The following is a 15,744-nucleotide window of genomic DNA, read 5'->3' on the forward strand; positions in this document are numbered from 1 at the left end:
ACTGGGTGGGGAGCAACTGGGAGGGCAGTGATGGTATGGGGGGTGGTGGAAGATGACATAGAATGGGTGGGCCCACCACCAGGGAGCTCCCATCGGAGGAGGTATCAGAGTCACTATCGCCAGTGGTAGTAGCCTCCCCGTGGTATTCCCCTCTCCCTCCAACCCACTGGTCCCCTTGGCGTCGGTAAACTCTGCCTTCTTGGAACTGTGGGCCTCTGCATCCCCACTCGCTGGTGCCACTGCTCCCTCGCCAGATGATGCTGATGTACACAGACAACACAAGAGTACAGGGGTGGGAAGACAAAACATGTGAGATAAATGTAAATACCTGAATGGATGTACAAATTTGGTTCACTCATACTCCCACCCAGCTTATACACCAACACGCAGCACCTACAAATATAGTCATGCCTATGCCCCTGACTAGTGGCCACAACCCTAGCATACAACTCTTCTCCCACATGACACAAGGACCTGATGAACTGCAGACCCGCCCCTAATCATATCAGTGCCCATGGGGGCCAGATTGCTGTTAGACACCTGTCAGTGTATCTGGCACTAGTCAGCATACATCCTACAGCACCCTCAGACATCCATCAAAGAGGCATGAAACGGTGTTGGTACTCGCCCCCTTGTGGCTGCTGTGCAGCCTTCAAGCGCCCATCCATGTCTGGTTATGCCACCTCCAGAATGTGCCGCATTAGAGGGGTCAGAGCCCGACAGGCACCCCTTCCTCGTTGGGTGGACTTCCCTAGCTCGGCCTCGCAGGTCTTCCTGGCCCAGCGCTGCAGGTCCTCCCACCGCTTCCCGCAGTGGGTGCTCTGAGGGTTGTAGATCTCCAGGGTCCGCACCTCCCTGGCAATGGCCTGCCAGAGTGCCCTCTTCTGATGGGCGCTGACCTGTAGGGGACACACAGAAAAGAAAAACAGAGTTCAGAAAATGGCCATGTGATACCGCTGACTATACGTCCCCTATGGGATGGACACTTCACAACATCATTTCACCAGCTCACTCACGGTACTTGTCACACATTCTACGCCTGTGCAGGTACATACCGACCACACATGCATACAGGCATTCACCACCATCACCCACATCCATGCACATCATCCGCCTACTCACCTGCTCCTCTGGTCACCCATATAACTTTGCAGACAGGGGTAGGACCCCATCCACCATCTTCTCCAGCTCCTCCGTGGTGAAGACTGGGGCCCTTTCCGCTGTGACTTGTGCCATTTGAGTAACCAGAGTCAGGACACAGCAGCACACTCAGTGGAGTACTTCCATGCACGGGATCTGGGAGCCAAGTGAACCTGAGGTGATGACATGGTGTATGCTCCGCGGCGATGTGCACCGTCACCGCTGGCGGCGATTATGATAGTCCCAGGTTCCCCATCGACAACCATGTTAACCAATGAATGGGTGCACGGCGGTGAACACCGCCTTACGCCATAACAACCGCCAGCGGAATGAGGTCACTTCCACTGCTACATATCTGGATGGCAGGGGGCTGCCATTTTGCTAGCATGGCACTGATATTTCCTGGTCATGGGCCCCATGCAGGCCCTATGGACCCCAGCCCTTAGTCGCATGCGCACATGACTCTTTTCTCCCCACAACAGTCCAGACATATCACTTCATACATGTCCCTACAGTTGTACATCATACATTGCTTGTGTGTGTAAGCTACATATTGTACAGCAGTTACTCATACACAACGTGTTGTGCATATGTATTTGTCTCCCTGACGTGTTCTCCACTCCCCCTAGGTACAGACCCATGTGACGAGGGAGGTCCCCATCTGTTACAGACCTCTTGTTGATTTGGAGGCCATGGTGGAACGTCACATCATTATCAACTACAGACTCAGTGGTGCTACAATCCATGAGCTATGTGCATTACTGGATCCAGTACTGTGACCGGCTAATCGGAATCAGCATGCCATTTCCTACTGAAGTGCAAGTGCTCTCTGTTCTCCATTTCCTGGCCACAAGCTCATTTCAGGTGACATTGGGCATGGGTGCAGGGTTTTCACAGCCAATGTTTAGCCCCATCCTGTCCAAATTCCTGGATGCATTTGTACTACACCTGTGAGGTTTCTGCAAAGGTCTGAACTCCCTGCCATCAAGTCTGACTTTTATGCCTTTGCTAACATTCCCAGTGTGATTGGTGCCATCAATGGCACCCACATAGCTCTCATTCCCCCAAGAGTAAACAAACAGGTGTACAGGAACCGGAAGAACTTCCACTCAATGAACATACAATTGGCGTGTACTGCAGACCAGTACATATCACATGTGAATGCCATGTTTCCAGGATCAGTCCATGATTCATTTGTCCTGAGGAACAGCAGTGTACCACACATGATGGATCAACTACAAGGGGACAGAGGATGGCTCACAGGTGAGTGTGTATGACACTGGTTCTGTACATAGCTGACAATTGGGCTGTCTGCAAGTAATGGCCATTTGTTACAGTCCTGTTTCACCCATTTTTGCAGGTGATTCTGGCTATCCAAACATGCCATGCCTCCTGACACCGTTGAGAAATCCTAGGACAGATGCAGAGAGGAATTACAATGGGGCCATGGACATACTAGGAGGGTGATAGATCGCACTGTAGGTCTCCTGAAGGCTAGATTCTGTTCCCTCCATCTCTCTGGGGGTTCGCTGTGCTATGGCCCCGAGAAGGTGTGTAGAATAGTGGTGGCCTGCTACATGCTGCACAACGTGGCTGTGAGGAAAGCTATCCCCCCCCCCCTTTTGGAGGAGGAGGGTGCTGTATATCCAGACATGTATCCTCTAGAAGGGGATGAGAGTGATGGTGAGGATGAAGAGGGGGAAGATGTCCACTCCAGGAACCAGCTGATCCAACTATACTTCCAGTGATTATGAGGTACTGTTCACAGATGATGTTGTTTGCAATGCATAGTATCTGTCTGACTTATTCACTATGGGGATGTGGGGTCTGCGTCATTGACAGTGTTACCTGAATATTGAGATGGCATGTGCCATGGAGACAAACATGGTGCACATTTCTGCTTACTCCACACAATGTTGTGCGTGGGGTGCCATTCCTGCAATAAAGGTCTGATTATGGAATTGACTGGCAAATGCATTCACATTTCAATTGATTCATCAATATGACATGGGGACATACGATTTGGTGTACATGTGTTTTATTTGTTGTCTTTAATGCATTGGTGCGCTTTACAGAGACTGGGAGTGGGTTAATGGTGGATGTCCATAGTAGGTACTTGGGCTGGGCGATTGGTGGCAGTGGGTATAAGTCCATCTGTCCCTTGCAATTTGTTATGTTGCTATTGGCGACTGAGGATGGTGGCCCAGTGGCACACTTGGGAGTCAGTCCATGTCAGAGTCACTTCTTGGTGGGGGCCTTGGTCTTGGCAGGTGTTTCTGTACCAAATCTGGGTCTGAGGGGACCGTTTGAGGGTCTGGTGCTGGGCTGCACAGGTAGAAGTGCTGGTCTCCTGTGTGTCCTTTGCCGGTGCCACCAGTCCAGTTGCTGCTGCTGATGTAGATGACTGGTCTGGCATTCAGTTGTTGCCACTGCTCCATGGTCTCTTGATGTTGGGCTATCTGCAACTTTTGACTCTGTTCCAGGGTGGCCAGGATCTAGCCCATCCTGTCTTGGGGATGGTGGTATGCTCCCAGGACCTCCGAGATCACCTCCTGGGCTGCAGCACCATCCTTTGGACTCCAAAATGGGCCACTGATATCCTCCCACTGGGCCTAGCCCCCTGTGCCTGTGTCCCCTGCACAGGTCTGGCAGTACCACCTGGGGCTAATGTCATCCTGCCTCTTAGTAGGTGGAGACGCTTGCCTCTGTACTTGTGTTCCACCAGTCTGTGGCCTGGATTCACTGGTGTGGGGTTGTTTGGCCAGAGCTGATGTTGGTGGTTGGGTGGTAGGTGTGTCAGTGGTATCCTGGGTGGGGCTGCTGGAGAGTGACTGTCCAGGACTGTGTGATGGGCCAGGTATTCCTCACTGTCCACAGTTCCCTCGCCAGTGTCCTGAGTGGGGCCACTGTCTCCATGTGGGGCCCTGGTACTCCTTGGCCTTTCCGTCAGGGTGGCATGGGTGGTGGTGCCTGTGGTGGGGGAAGGGACATGTATGTTACATTTACTTAATCGGATGAGGATGCGCAGCTCTGCCCTATTTTGTGCAATTGATTCCCCTGTTGGGCCATGCAGGTGGGGTTGCCATTGCATTTTGCATGGCATGTGGAGGTACATTGTGGGTGGTGTAGTGCCATTGTGATTCCTTGAAAGGGTAGGTGGCTGTGCACAGGGGAGGGATGTGGGCCTGTTGGCGGGTTTGTGGGCATGCAGGGTGACTGGATGTAGTGATTGTGGCCTGGGTGGGGTAGTGGTCTTGGTGGTAGTTGGAGGGGTGGAGTGGTGCATGCATTACAGGTGGGGTGGATATGGGGTAATTGTAGATGACTTGCCCAAGTCCATCCCTCCAGTGAGTCCAGTGAGGCCCTCGGTGCAGGATGGCCAGTAACGTTTCCTCCCAGTTGGTGTAATTGGGTGGTGTAGGTGTGGGTCCTCCCCCAGTCTTCTGTAGCGCAATGTTGTGCCTGATGCCATCGACCTCACCTTCCTGTGCAGGTTGTTCTACCTCTTGTGGATGTTGTCCCTCGTACGTGGATGGTTTCCCACTGCGTTGACCTTGTTCACTATTGTCTGCCATAACTCCATCTTCTTGGCGATGGGTGTGTGCTGCACCTGTGCCCCAAAGATTTGTGGCTCGACCTTGAGTATTTGGTCCACCATTGTTCCTAGCTCCCTATCTGTGAAGTGTGGGGGCTTAGGGGGTGCCATGGTGTGTGTTGTGGGTGGTGTGTTGTGTGGATATTGGTGAGGGTGCTGTTGTGTGGTTGGGTGTGACTTGTGTGATGTTGCATTCAGTGTCTGTGTGTTGTGTTGTCAATCTCAGTTGTCCTATTGGCGATGCAAAGGATTGTGGGGTGTGTATGTGAATGTTTTAGAGTGCTGTGGATGTGTGTCAGGTGTGTGGGTTTCGAAATTGCCAGTGTGTGCATTTCTTGCTGTTGGGTCCCATTGCTGGCTGTGGCGGTCCGTACCACCAATGGTCGTTCGACATCCACTATCCACCGCAGTGATTTGTGCATCATTATTTGGGTGGGCGGGGGATTTGTCTGCTTGGCAGTGGCGGGGTATGGTTTGCAGCCTTTCCGCCATCAAGAGCCCTGACGGTGGCTGCTGGTAGCCGAATTTTTGGCAGTTTCTGTTTTTGGCATCATTATATGGCGGTTTTCTGTTCACCGCCAATGGCGGTCTTCTGTTCACCGTCGCCACGGCGGGAGACGGTGATTACCGCCATGTTCATAATGAGGGCCTAAGTTCTGTCCTTCAGGTTAGCTTCAGCTCCCAAGGTGTTCTCCAGAGTCATAGCTCTGATGATTGATTTGCAGACTCATTCTAGCTCAAGCAGGTTATTCTCTTGTGAGGAGTACTCGTGCAATCGATGTGCAATGACGCAATTTGGTCATCTCCTCATTTTTTCACGTAAGCAGTACTGCCTGAAAGCAGAAAGCAAGGCGGAATCTCAGTTTAGTAAAGTATATCTGCAATCGTGTTGTATCCTTAACCCTCCTCCTTTATAGATGCTATGCGAATAGGTTGCTTAAGGGATATGCAGGGCCCAATATTCATTATACAAACCAGTTAACTTTTGGTAACATTCTTTCTGATGGATATTATGGCTCTTGCACATTTTTTAAACCATCTTTTTCCTCTTTTGAGGTCTCATTGATCCAGTTTATTTTGTGCCTGTTTTATTTGCTCCATTCCCCTTGTTCTTCACCTCTTGGGGCTTGGAAAATGAGTAAGCTGATATCATGGCATGTGTAGCGTCATCTTCAGGACTGACATGAGACTTCAGGTGAAACTGCAAGATGATGTCACTGAATTTAGCACAATCTGGCTCTGGTTACTTTGAAGAGCTAAAAAAATTATTCTGGATCCAACCCAGACGGGGCTCAAGTAGGAAAACAAGAGGAGCTATCATATTCATTAGAAAGAAACTCATGAATGTGCACTTCACTTCACCACAGTACACATAACAATTGATTCTGTTGGACCAATTTTCATATATCATTCACTTATAGGGAGTTCAGTCTTGTTTTTTAAACGGTTATGTTGTCTTGACAGAATTCATTACTTCAAGGGAATATGTTGAATCAAGGTTATGAGCAAAAATGGATAAAGGGTGCTCCATGTACAGTGTGTATAAGGTAAAGATAGAATACCAGGGCACACCGCAGGAAGTCCTGTGTCGGAGATCCAAGTGGTCAAAGTCATCAAAAGTCTGTAACAATTGCGTGGGTACAATGGAGTTTATTGATTTATGCGAGAGTGATGTCAATCTCCAAGTACCAATCCAATGTACAACGAGTCATCATGAGTACAGCAATAATCCAAATCGTCCTATATAAACCTCATGAGTACAGCTATGATCCAAATCGTCTTATATACAGCAAAACAGCCGACACGTGTTTCGTTTCCTAGACTTTGTCAAGCCAGATACTATTGGACAAGTAGTGATGATGTAGCATGTAGAAGAGTCCGCCATCAAGGGCTAGTAAATGGGCACTAGCTAACGGCATGTCAATCATTGTGACTTGGACTGTCAAGAAGACGTAGTGTGACTGAGGAAGCGATCGCTCAATCCACAGAGCCAGTAGTATCCATACCACAGCGAATGATTAGTTTAGCTGCTTGCTGGCCATCTTGAATGATAGAGGTAAGAGTATTCCTTATATGCTCAGGAAGCATAGGCAACATGTTTGCCAGTGAGTCCCATAATGAACAAGGACACAAGGTGTATTTACAGAGTGTAGAGTAGAACCTGTGGAGGAAATACCATTTATTTGGTGCACCACCAGACTCAGCTTTAAGGCGTTTTCATGACAGTAGGGATAGAACAGCGAATTAGCTTGGTTCCTCTCTACCCTTTGGCCTAGTTGATAACTCCTGTGCTGGGTGGTAGGAGGTTATTTGTCTTTACTTATTTCACAGATAAGCCATGCAGTGCCATAAGGCTTTTTCAGCTCGGTCTCTGTTCCACCTCATGGTGGCACCTGGTGGGTTTTCCTCTTTTCGGCAGGTGTTATTTTTCTTTAAATTGTTATTAGGATATATTGTGCCCTGGAACCCTTTGGTTCTTTTCATGCCTGATGTCTCAAGGCTTCTTTTATTATTGTCATCACTTGTTGTAGAGTGATGGCTTTTCACTTCACAGTTGTCAATAACAGCCTCTTGGAGAGTTATCGCTTTTTATACTCTTCCAGGCAGTTGCCGATGGGAGTGATGCAGCTAAGTTCATGATGAGATGTGGACTAGATACCACTGGTTTGCTTGGCAGAGCAGTTTCCTCAACAGTGGCCTTGTGACGCAATGCCTGCCTGAGAATGACTGGCTTCTCAAGCACTGTCCAAGCGTTGCTTATGGATGTAGGAGGCTGGCTCAGTATATGGTGTACACCTATAGGTAAATGCACCCTGTACTGAGTCCAGGCAACCCTTAGTGATAGTGTTAGTGGTTCCAAATAACCCAAAGCTTTCTTGGGTAGCTGTTGAGAGCAGCTAATGCTTATCGGAGAGGGTGTAAAGCAATTGCAAATACCTCAAAAGTCAGTCAGTGATGTTCACACAAGAAAGAACCACACCAGTGTTAGAAAAAGAATGTATTACTTATTAAAACACAGGCACTAAACTAACTTTGCCAAAATGGGATGAGGAAGCTACAACTAACCAAGACTGACACCCAAGGATCTTCAGGACTGGGAAAGTACTAAAACACCAGAGGTAAGTAACTAGGTTTCCCTAGGTGCCCATGTGCAGAGATGTTACCCCAGGTCAGGTGTACCTAGGATAACATGGGGAAGTCGTGTTTAGAGTTTTTGTGTTTCAGGACCCTTCCCAGAGGACCCCGAGGAAATCCATTTGGACAAGGAAGGTTTGAGAGTGCCATGAAGTGGAGTACCTAAACCAGGCCCAGGTGCATAGGAGCGAAGTTGTGTCGGAACCTCTCATTTAAGTCAGTGGGGACCTATGCTGTCCAGCGGTTACAGTGACCTGTGGACCATGTCGGTGGAACCCTTGGTGTGAAGTCCTAACGAGGAGTACCTGTGGAGAGAGAGACAGATCCAAGCCACCTGGAGTCGCCCAGGAGATGCAGGAGGGCAGTGCTCACCCCTCTCGTGAATACCTTACAATCCTGTAGGACGAAGATCTTGAAGGTGCAGCTGTGGAGTCCAGGCGATACAGAAGGACCCCAAGACTCGTCCCCGAGCTGTCCCATGCCAGTCGTCGAATTGCAGATGGGTCAGTGGCTAGCAGGACCACCAACAGGCCTTGGCAAATGCAAAAGACATTTTGCACGAAGGGTTGCATAAATGGGGACCAGCAAGGTCCAAGAGACTCAACCTTTACAGATAAGTCAGGGCCAGCCCTCCGCAAGAAGGAGAGCCAGAAGGAGTCAATGGAGACCCCAGGAGGACCCTTTGGCAGCAGGCACAAGGAGTCACGAGGAGACCTCAGCAGCACAAAGAAGATGGATGCCCACATTGCAGGAGTTGCAAGGAAGACAACGGCCTTGGAGCTGTGTGATGCGTGAGACTGGAGCTTCTTGGCGCTAGGAGGTCTTCGGACTGAACAGCCCACAAGTCATGGCAATGACAAACAATTGCGGCACACATGGCTTCTGTCCAAGTAGCTCCAACGAGAGACCGCAGTCTTCCCAGTTGCAAAGAAGTCAGATAAGGCCCCTGGAGAGCCACAGAACCGCCACCTGTGTGAATCTGCGGCTTGATGGTTTCTACCAGATAATGCGTTACCGAAGGTAAGTAACTTGTTCAACTCTTCCATTTATTCTACCTTTGCAGACCTGGAAAATTTGTGTTGATATGAATGCTAGTCTTTTTTAAGACAGAGATTACATGAATCATAAAATCCATGTTTTTTGTTAGGTCTGGTGGCATATTTGACAATACTCGCCCAGAGCCCACAGGTCTTGCTGCAGCTCTTCAGTCGACAGACCTTGTGGGAGTTCTGCACATGCTGTACTGCATCCTGCTGCATGGTCCAGCATTGGACCCCAACATAGCCAGCCCCAATGAAAGCTACTCGCAGAACACAGTCCAGGTTGCAGTGGAAAGTCTGCGCTTTCTCAACAGTTTTGCTGTTCTTGACCTGACTGCTTTTCAGGTAAGCCGTCTGAGGTTACCATCTTTAATGTTAGGTGTATTGTGGTGGGGCAGTTTTTCCTCCTTCTGTAATGTAATTTCATAATCTCATCAGTTCTCATGATAGAAATATATTATGAATACGTTGTTTTTTCGTATGAGTTGTAGGTTTTCCACCTCTCCACATGCCTTCAGTATACCATAATTCCAGCCCTGGGGTTTCTTTTAAACATACACCGAAAGTACAACAGCTCCCGGATTTGTTATGTATATATAAATGCCATATCTCACAGGAATATTTAAAATATTAAAAACAAAAGTCTCACCCACCAAATGGTGGCATGGTTTATCATTGGTGTTTTTTCTTACCCTAGCAGGTACATATGACTAGGTTGGGCTCAACCATTTTTGAGGAGCTCTGAGATATATATATATATATATATATATATATATATATATATATATATATGTTACTTCTGAACAAATCACGGAGGTCCAGTTCAAGGTTAAAAATGGTTATAGGTGCTAGAAGACATACTACAGTTATTTCATAGTCATATATTCCACTTTCTTTGTAGTAGCTGTGAGTCATGTATGGCAGGTTGTGGTAAAATATTGAGGCCAGTAGAGTATTGTATCTGAAGGCCTGTGTTTTGTCACTATTGGCCACAGAACGGTATGCTTTCTTTATATCTATACAGCAGTCTTCTGTACTTACTATGTGAATTATTCAGAGAGTTACTGCAGCAGATGCACTGGTGTTAAGCCACTGTTGGAAGGCCATGGAGGAAGCTCAGATGTGATTGGCCTGTGTTATAGTACCTGCAGTGACCTATTTAGTGTATACCTGCGAAGATATTACTAATGAAATTGTGTGTGTAATTTCTGGAATTTTAAGACCGTTTATTTCCGCAACACCCGACAGCAAGTGGCTCATGGGGTGTATACCAAGAGACAGTTTTACTGACCTTGATTCTGCCACACCTTGCCTAAATAGCAAGGAGCAGAGAAGATCGCCTTTTTGGGGGACACCATACATGTACAGACCTCCTTTTATATGATCAACTGGACTATTGGGAACTCAAGAGCTTGAATGGCCAGCTCTGTGCTTCCACTGCACTACTTCCGTTGCAGTACCTCTGCCAGAGACTGGCTTCAACATCCAGTCCTAAGGAGGAAGAGGCATAGCTGCGAGTCAACACTCTTAGGCTATCAACCTAGGTGGGCAAATGTAGGTCCCTTTGTTGGATTTTGCTTCATTGAAATGGGGTAGACCTGCTCATGATTTTGACTCACAGTTTTGATATTTGTAGCGTGCTTTTTGGAAGGCCCTTTACTTAGATGGACCATTGAATAGTAATATTTCTCTTGAGAGACTGACCACACCTTGATATGTTCTCATGGAGTATGCATAGTGGACTTCTAGGTTAATGCCCACAAGGGAGGGGTAGGGTGATACTCTTGTGGTGATGACAGAATTCAGTAACATTACATCACTTATGTTAATGTGAATAACAATATCCTGTATGTGAAGTGTGATTGTATTTTCCCTGTTTAATAGGGTATACTTAAGAATTTTCCAGACAACCATACACTGGAAGTAGGCTATGCTGCTTTCTTTGCAGTGTAACATGGGTAGAACTATCTGAGTGTATGTGTTGTTACTGTACCCGTGTGAGGCATTTATTAGAGGGTTTTCCTGGTTCCTAATAATCAGGATGGAAGCACTGAAATGCTTGCAAGGAGGGTGTTAGTTTATTGCACCAGAATACACGTACCTCACTGGATCTTGACATGGGCCTGTGCCTGTGCAGTCTTGGGGAGCGATCCATAAACTGTCTGGGAGGCCTGGAGGTCCTGGATAGATCCATAGGACCACCTTTACATGAAGTTTCCCAGACAGTGTTCTTGAAGCTTCTGGGTTTGTACTGCAGACTTATTCGGATGGGTTTGCCGGTAGGGATGTGATGCTATGAATGACATGATATAACTCCAAGATGGCGGCTTGTGCAGTGATCACACGGTCACTGGTTCCATTCCTATATTGCAGATGGCTTTTTCCTTCTGGTCCTAGGGCAAAGATGGGTCCAGCAGAAAAAGAGGAAGCAGGTTTTTTAAGACACTAGTAACAGTGTGCATTGGCAGGCTTCTGTGCTCTGAGAGTGCTCACATGGCTCCACCCTGCTGAAACTTTATTTTTCACAACCCTCTCAATACCCTTGATTCTGGCTACTCCTAACCTTTACTGTTTAACATTGAAGGTACAGCGAAGTGAACATATTTTAGGCACCCTTTTTCCAGAGTCCTCCTGTCTTTCTTCATTGGTTAAGTGCTGCTGTACCTAAGGGTCACGAATATTGGCTTAACTCGTTATTTTCATTCTCATTTTATGTTGTCTCCAGTTGTATGCCTGCTGCACAAATCCTCACCAAAGTGCTGGCTGTCGTGGCAGCCTCCCATAGAAGGTCAGAGTCTAAGTAAGGTGGGTTCCTGGTTGCTGATTTTGGACTATTTGGTGCACACCCTGACTCTATTTCATCTGCAGGATTTGTCCACCCAGCAGAAGTCCACTCTCACCCCAGCTGGACTTCTTTGGATCATTCCTGGACAGTACCTATATGAGGATCTGGGTGGGACATTGAAATATGATCAGATGTTTCAGATTTCAACTCTGATTCTAGTTCTGAAGGTTCTCCACCTTTTGAGCTTGATGGTCTTGTGCAACCTTCTGCTGACACATGTAGGAAACCAGGCTTTTTGCAGGTTGTCCCCCCACTTTTTGCTCCCATTTGAACTACGGCTGGTTTGCGACTGACAGTGCACTGGGTCCCTGCTAACCATGCCACAGTTCCCGTGTTCTTTGCCCTAAAGTGTCAAATGTCTAATTGTACCCAGTTGGCAAGGACATTAGCACCCCTGTAAGTCTCTAGTAAATGGTACCCAGGGCATGGGTACTAAAGAGGGTCCCTAAGGGTTGCAGCATGTATTATGCCGCCCTAAGGCACCCACTCAGAAATACACATGGACTGTCATTGCAGAATGCGTGAAATGGTGCAAACCATTTTGAAAACTTGACATTGCACACACCCTGTGTGCAGTGCCCATGACCACTGCATGTAATATATGTAAGTCACCCCTTCAGTGGGCCTTAGAGCCCTAAGGGAGAGTGAATTATATATTACATGTGAGGGCACATCTGCATGAGTGGTTTTACCTCTGCAATGTCTATTTCCGTTACTATATATTGCAAGTGTTCAGGCAACCATGTCGACATATACCGGGCACTGGTCATTACAAGTTACCCAGCTATCTGATGTCTGCACTGAAAATACTTGTGTTTGGTATAAAATACCTCATCATAATACATCTGTACTGAAGCCAGTATCGGATTTATTATGACATGCACCTAGAGGCCACCTTAAAGGGTGCCCCCTGAAAACCTTTGAATCCCTTAGTGTGCTAACTGACTGGTATTGACCAGCCTGCCAACACAGTTTCTGACCCCCTGCAGGTGAGAGCCCGCGGTCTCAGAGGCCAGAAACAATGGCTGGTTTGGAGGAAGGTGATCACAACTCCTTCAGCAGGATGGCTAGAGATATAGCATATCAGGGCCTTCAAAGCTCCTGCCACTGTTGATATGCAACCTGGCTTCTCTCAGTCCTGGGGAATGCTACCCCATGCCCTGAGGTCCATTTGGCACCAGACCAGGAGGAAATTAGTTATTTAGGTGGCGTTTTTCACTTCTAAGCTAGTCACACCCCTAAGGAGTGCTGTGGGCTACTTGAAGTGGACACTCGAGGAACGGGTTTCACCATCTTGTCATCAGAGATGCCCTCTGTGTGCATTTTTTATTAAATCCAACACTGGCATCAGTGTGGGTTTATTATGATGAGAAGTTTGATGCCAATCTTCCCAGTATTCAGTGTAGCCATTACGGAACTGTGGAGGTCGTTTTGACAAACCACCGGACCATATACTTAATATGGCCACACTGTACTTACAATGTCTAAGAATGGATTCAGACACTGTTGGGGCATATTGCTCATGCAGCCCTCACCTGTGGTATAGTGCACCCTGCCTTAGGACTTTAAGGCTTGCTAGAGGGTTGACTTACCTATGTCACAAGTTTTGTGTGCATGGCACCCTGAGGGGGGATGCCATTACGACTTTACCTTTTTCTTCCCACCAACACACAAAATCTGCAATGGAAGTGTGCATGTGTTAGGTGAGGGGTCCCTTAGGTTGGCACAACACATGCTGCAGCCCTTAGTGACCTTCCCTGGTCACAGTGTCCTTGGTACCACTGGTACCTTTTACAAGTTGGCACTGATCAGTCAGTCCTGCACTGAAGGATTGGGTAAAGAACAGGGGGCATCTCTAAGATGCCCTCATTGTGCATTTTTTATTAAATCTAACACTGGCATCAGTGTGGGTTTATTATTCTGATACCAAACTTCCCAGTATTCCATGTAGCCATGATGGAACTGTGGAGTTCATTTTGACAAACTCGCAGAACATATACTTAATATGGCCCCACTGCACTTACAATGTCTAAGAATAGACTTAGACACTGTAGGGGCATAGTACTCATGCAGCTATGCCCTCACCTGTGGAATATTGCACCCTGCCTTAGGGCTGTAAGGCTTGCTAGAGGGGTTCCCTTTTGCTCCCCAACAGCACATGCAATCTGCAATAGCAGTTTGCATGTGTTTGGTGAGAGGTCCCTTAGGGTGGCACAATACATGGTGTAGCCCTTAGGGACCTTCCTTGGCCAAGAGCCCTTGGTACCACTGGTGCATTTTACAAGGGACTTATCTGTGTGCCAGGGCTGTGCCAATTGCGGAAACAATGGTGCAGTTAAGGGAAAGAACACTGGTGCTAAGGCCTGGTTAGCAGGATCCCAGCACACACACAGTCAAGTTAGCATCAATACCAGGAAAAGTGTGTGTGTGTGTGTGTGTGTGTGTGTGTGTGTGTGTGTGTGTGTGTGTGTGTGTGTGTGTGTGTGTGTGTGTGTGGTGGGTTGGGGGGAGGGGGTTCTGCAAACAAGGGGCCAGTTTCCTACAACATCCTTGACTTTATTTTGACTAACATAGGGGAGATTACTTGTGAACCTCCAGCCACCTGGTTAGACCACTATCTGATCAAATGTTCTATTTCTTCTACGGCTGGCTCTGGTAAGCCTAAGATGGTGGACTTTAAACCTCTACGTCTTTGGAGGTTGTTCACTCCTACCACCTGTTCAGAGGCATTTAAGGCCCCCGTTCTGTCTTCCGACATGGATATTGACTTTGCCTTTGCAACCTACAATGAGTCGCTAATTAATACCTTTGATATTACTGCTCCTGTAAATATTACCCATTAGTTCCCCTCCAGGCCCCGGACCCCATGGTTTTCAGACGTGCTATAGGAAGAAAAATCCAGGTGTAAACAACTAGAGCGAAGATTGCACTCACCTAAGTCTTCTATGGATCTAAGTCCATATAACGGGCAGCTGTACGGAAATATCACAATAAGATCAAAGCTGCATGGGAAGTGCACATATCCACGACTATCGCTCAAGCAGGAAGCTCTTCCAGAGAGTTATATAATGCACCTAACAACTTTCTGAAACCCCAGGCTTCCACGACTTCTGCCCCAAACACTCAAAGCCTCTGTGACTGTCGCAGATTTATTTGAAGAGAAAGTCAATTCCACCTGTAAGAGTTTAACAATTCGCCTAGTCAGCACCAGAGATGGATCTTAATCTGACTTCTCTTCCAGGGGATCCTCATCAATAGTCATAAACATTGAATATTCCCGCCCTTGTGCGGGGACCCCGGAGCATATATATATAAAATACATACATATTATCATGTGTAAAACAGCAATGCAGGCTATAATCATAAATAGGCTAAAATGCTTTATTTCTATGCAAGTTTTTTTTTTTTTTTTTTTTATATTATAAAATCACAATAGATCATAAATATCTACCTAAGCCCCCAAAAACTGGACTTAGGGAAGTAAACAGCAGTAAATAGCAGAGAAAAATAGAAAAAACCACATTGAAAAACAATGAAGCATTCTTAGCCAATAGGCTGCATGCAGGTTAACACAGGAGAACCATAAAAACTTTAGCACCGTGCCTTTAAGACCCTGAGCACCTCCAGTATCCCACCATGCCTCAGGGGTGAAGGGAAGGTGACAGTTGGTTCACAGTTAGGTCAGTTCTTTTTTCCGGCTTCTTCTGAGAGGATCCTGGAGCATTGAGCTCTCAGTTTTTCTGAGTTTTTCTTCAGAAAAATCCTTAAAAAATAGTGTTTTTCCTGTTTACTCGACAGATAACATCTTTTGTCTGAGTTGGGAAGTTTTTTTGACAGAAACTGCCATCTCTTTTTGTAAAATGTCCTTCTTGTGGGAAGAAGAAAGCCCAGTCAGACCCACACTCTCTGTGTATTGTCTGCCTGCCACAGAGTCACTGTCCTGACACCTGCAAGTATTGTAAGAACATGTCAAGGAGGACTCTCAAAGA

At 47.2% G+C, this 15,744-nt stretch overlaps 1 protein-coding gene across 2 annotated transcripts in view; it reads left to right on the forward strand.

Moving 5' to 3' along the window:
• The window catches only part of SCAPER (S-phase cyclin A associated protein in the ER), a 2,262,878-nt gene that overhangs the window by 1,854,986 nt on the left and 392,148 nt on the right, over positions 1–15,744 (forward strand). For both annotated transcript variants that reach the window (XM_069222023.1, XM_069222024.1), the window contains exon 29: positions 9,018–9,255. In XM_069222023.1, the coding sequence (XP_069078124.1) occupies positions 9,018–9,255 (238 nt within the window). The remainder of the gene's footprint in view (positions 1–9,017; positions 9,256–15,744) is intronic.

Source organism: Pleurodeles waltl, chromosome 3_1 (assembly GCF_031143425.1).
Source record: "Pleurodeles waltl isolate 20211129_DDA chromosome 3_1, aPleWal1.hap1.20221129, whole genome shotgun sequence".
Taxonomy (NCBI): Eukaryota; Metazoa; Chordata; class Amphibia; order Caudata; family Salamandridae; genus Pleurodeles; species Pleurodeles waltl.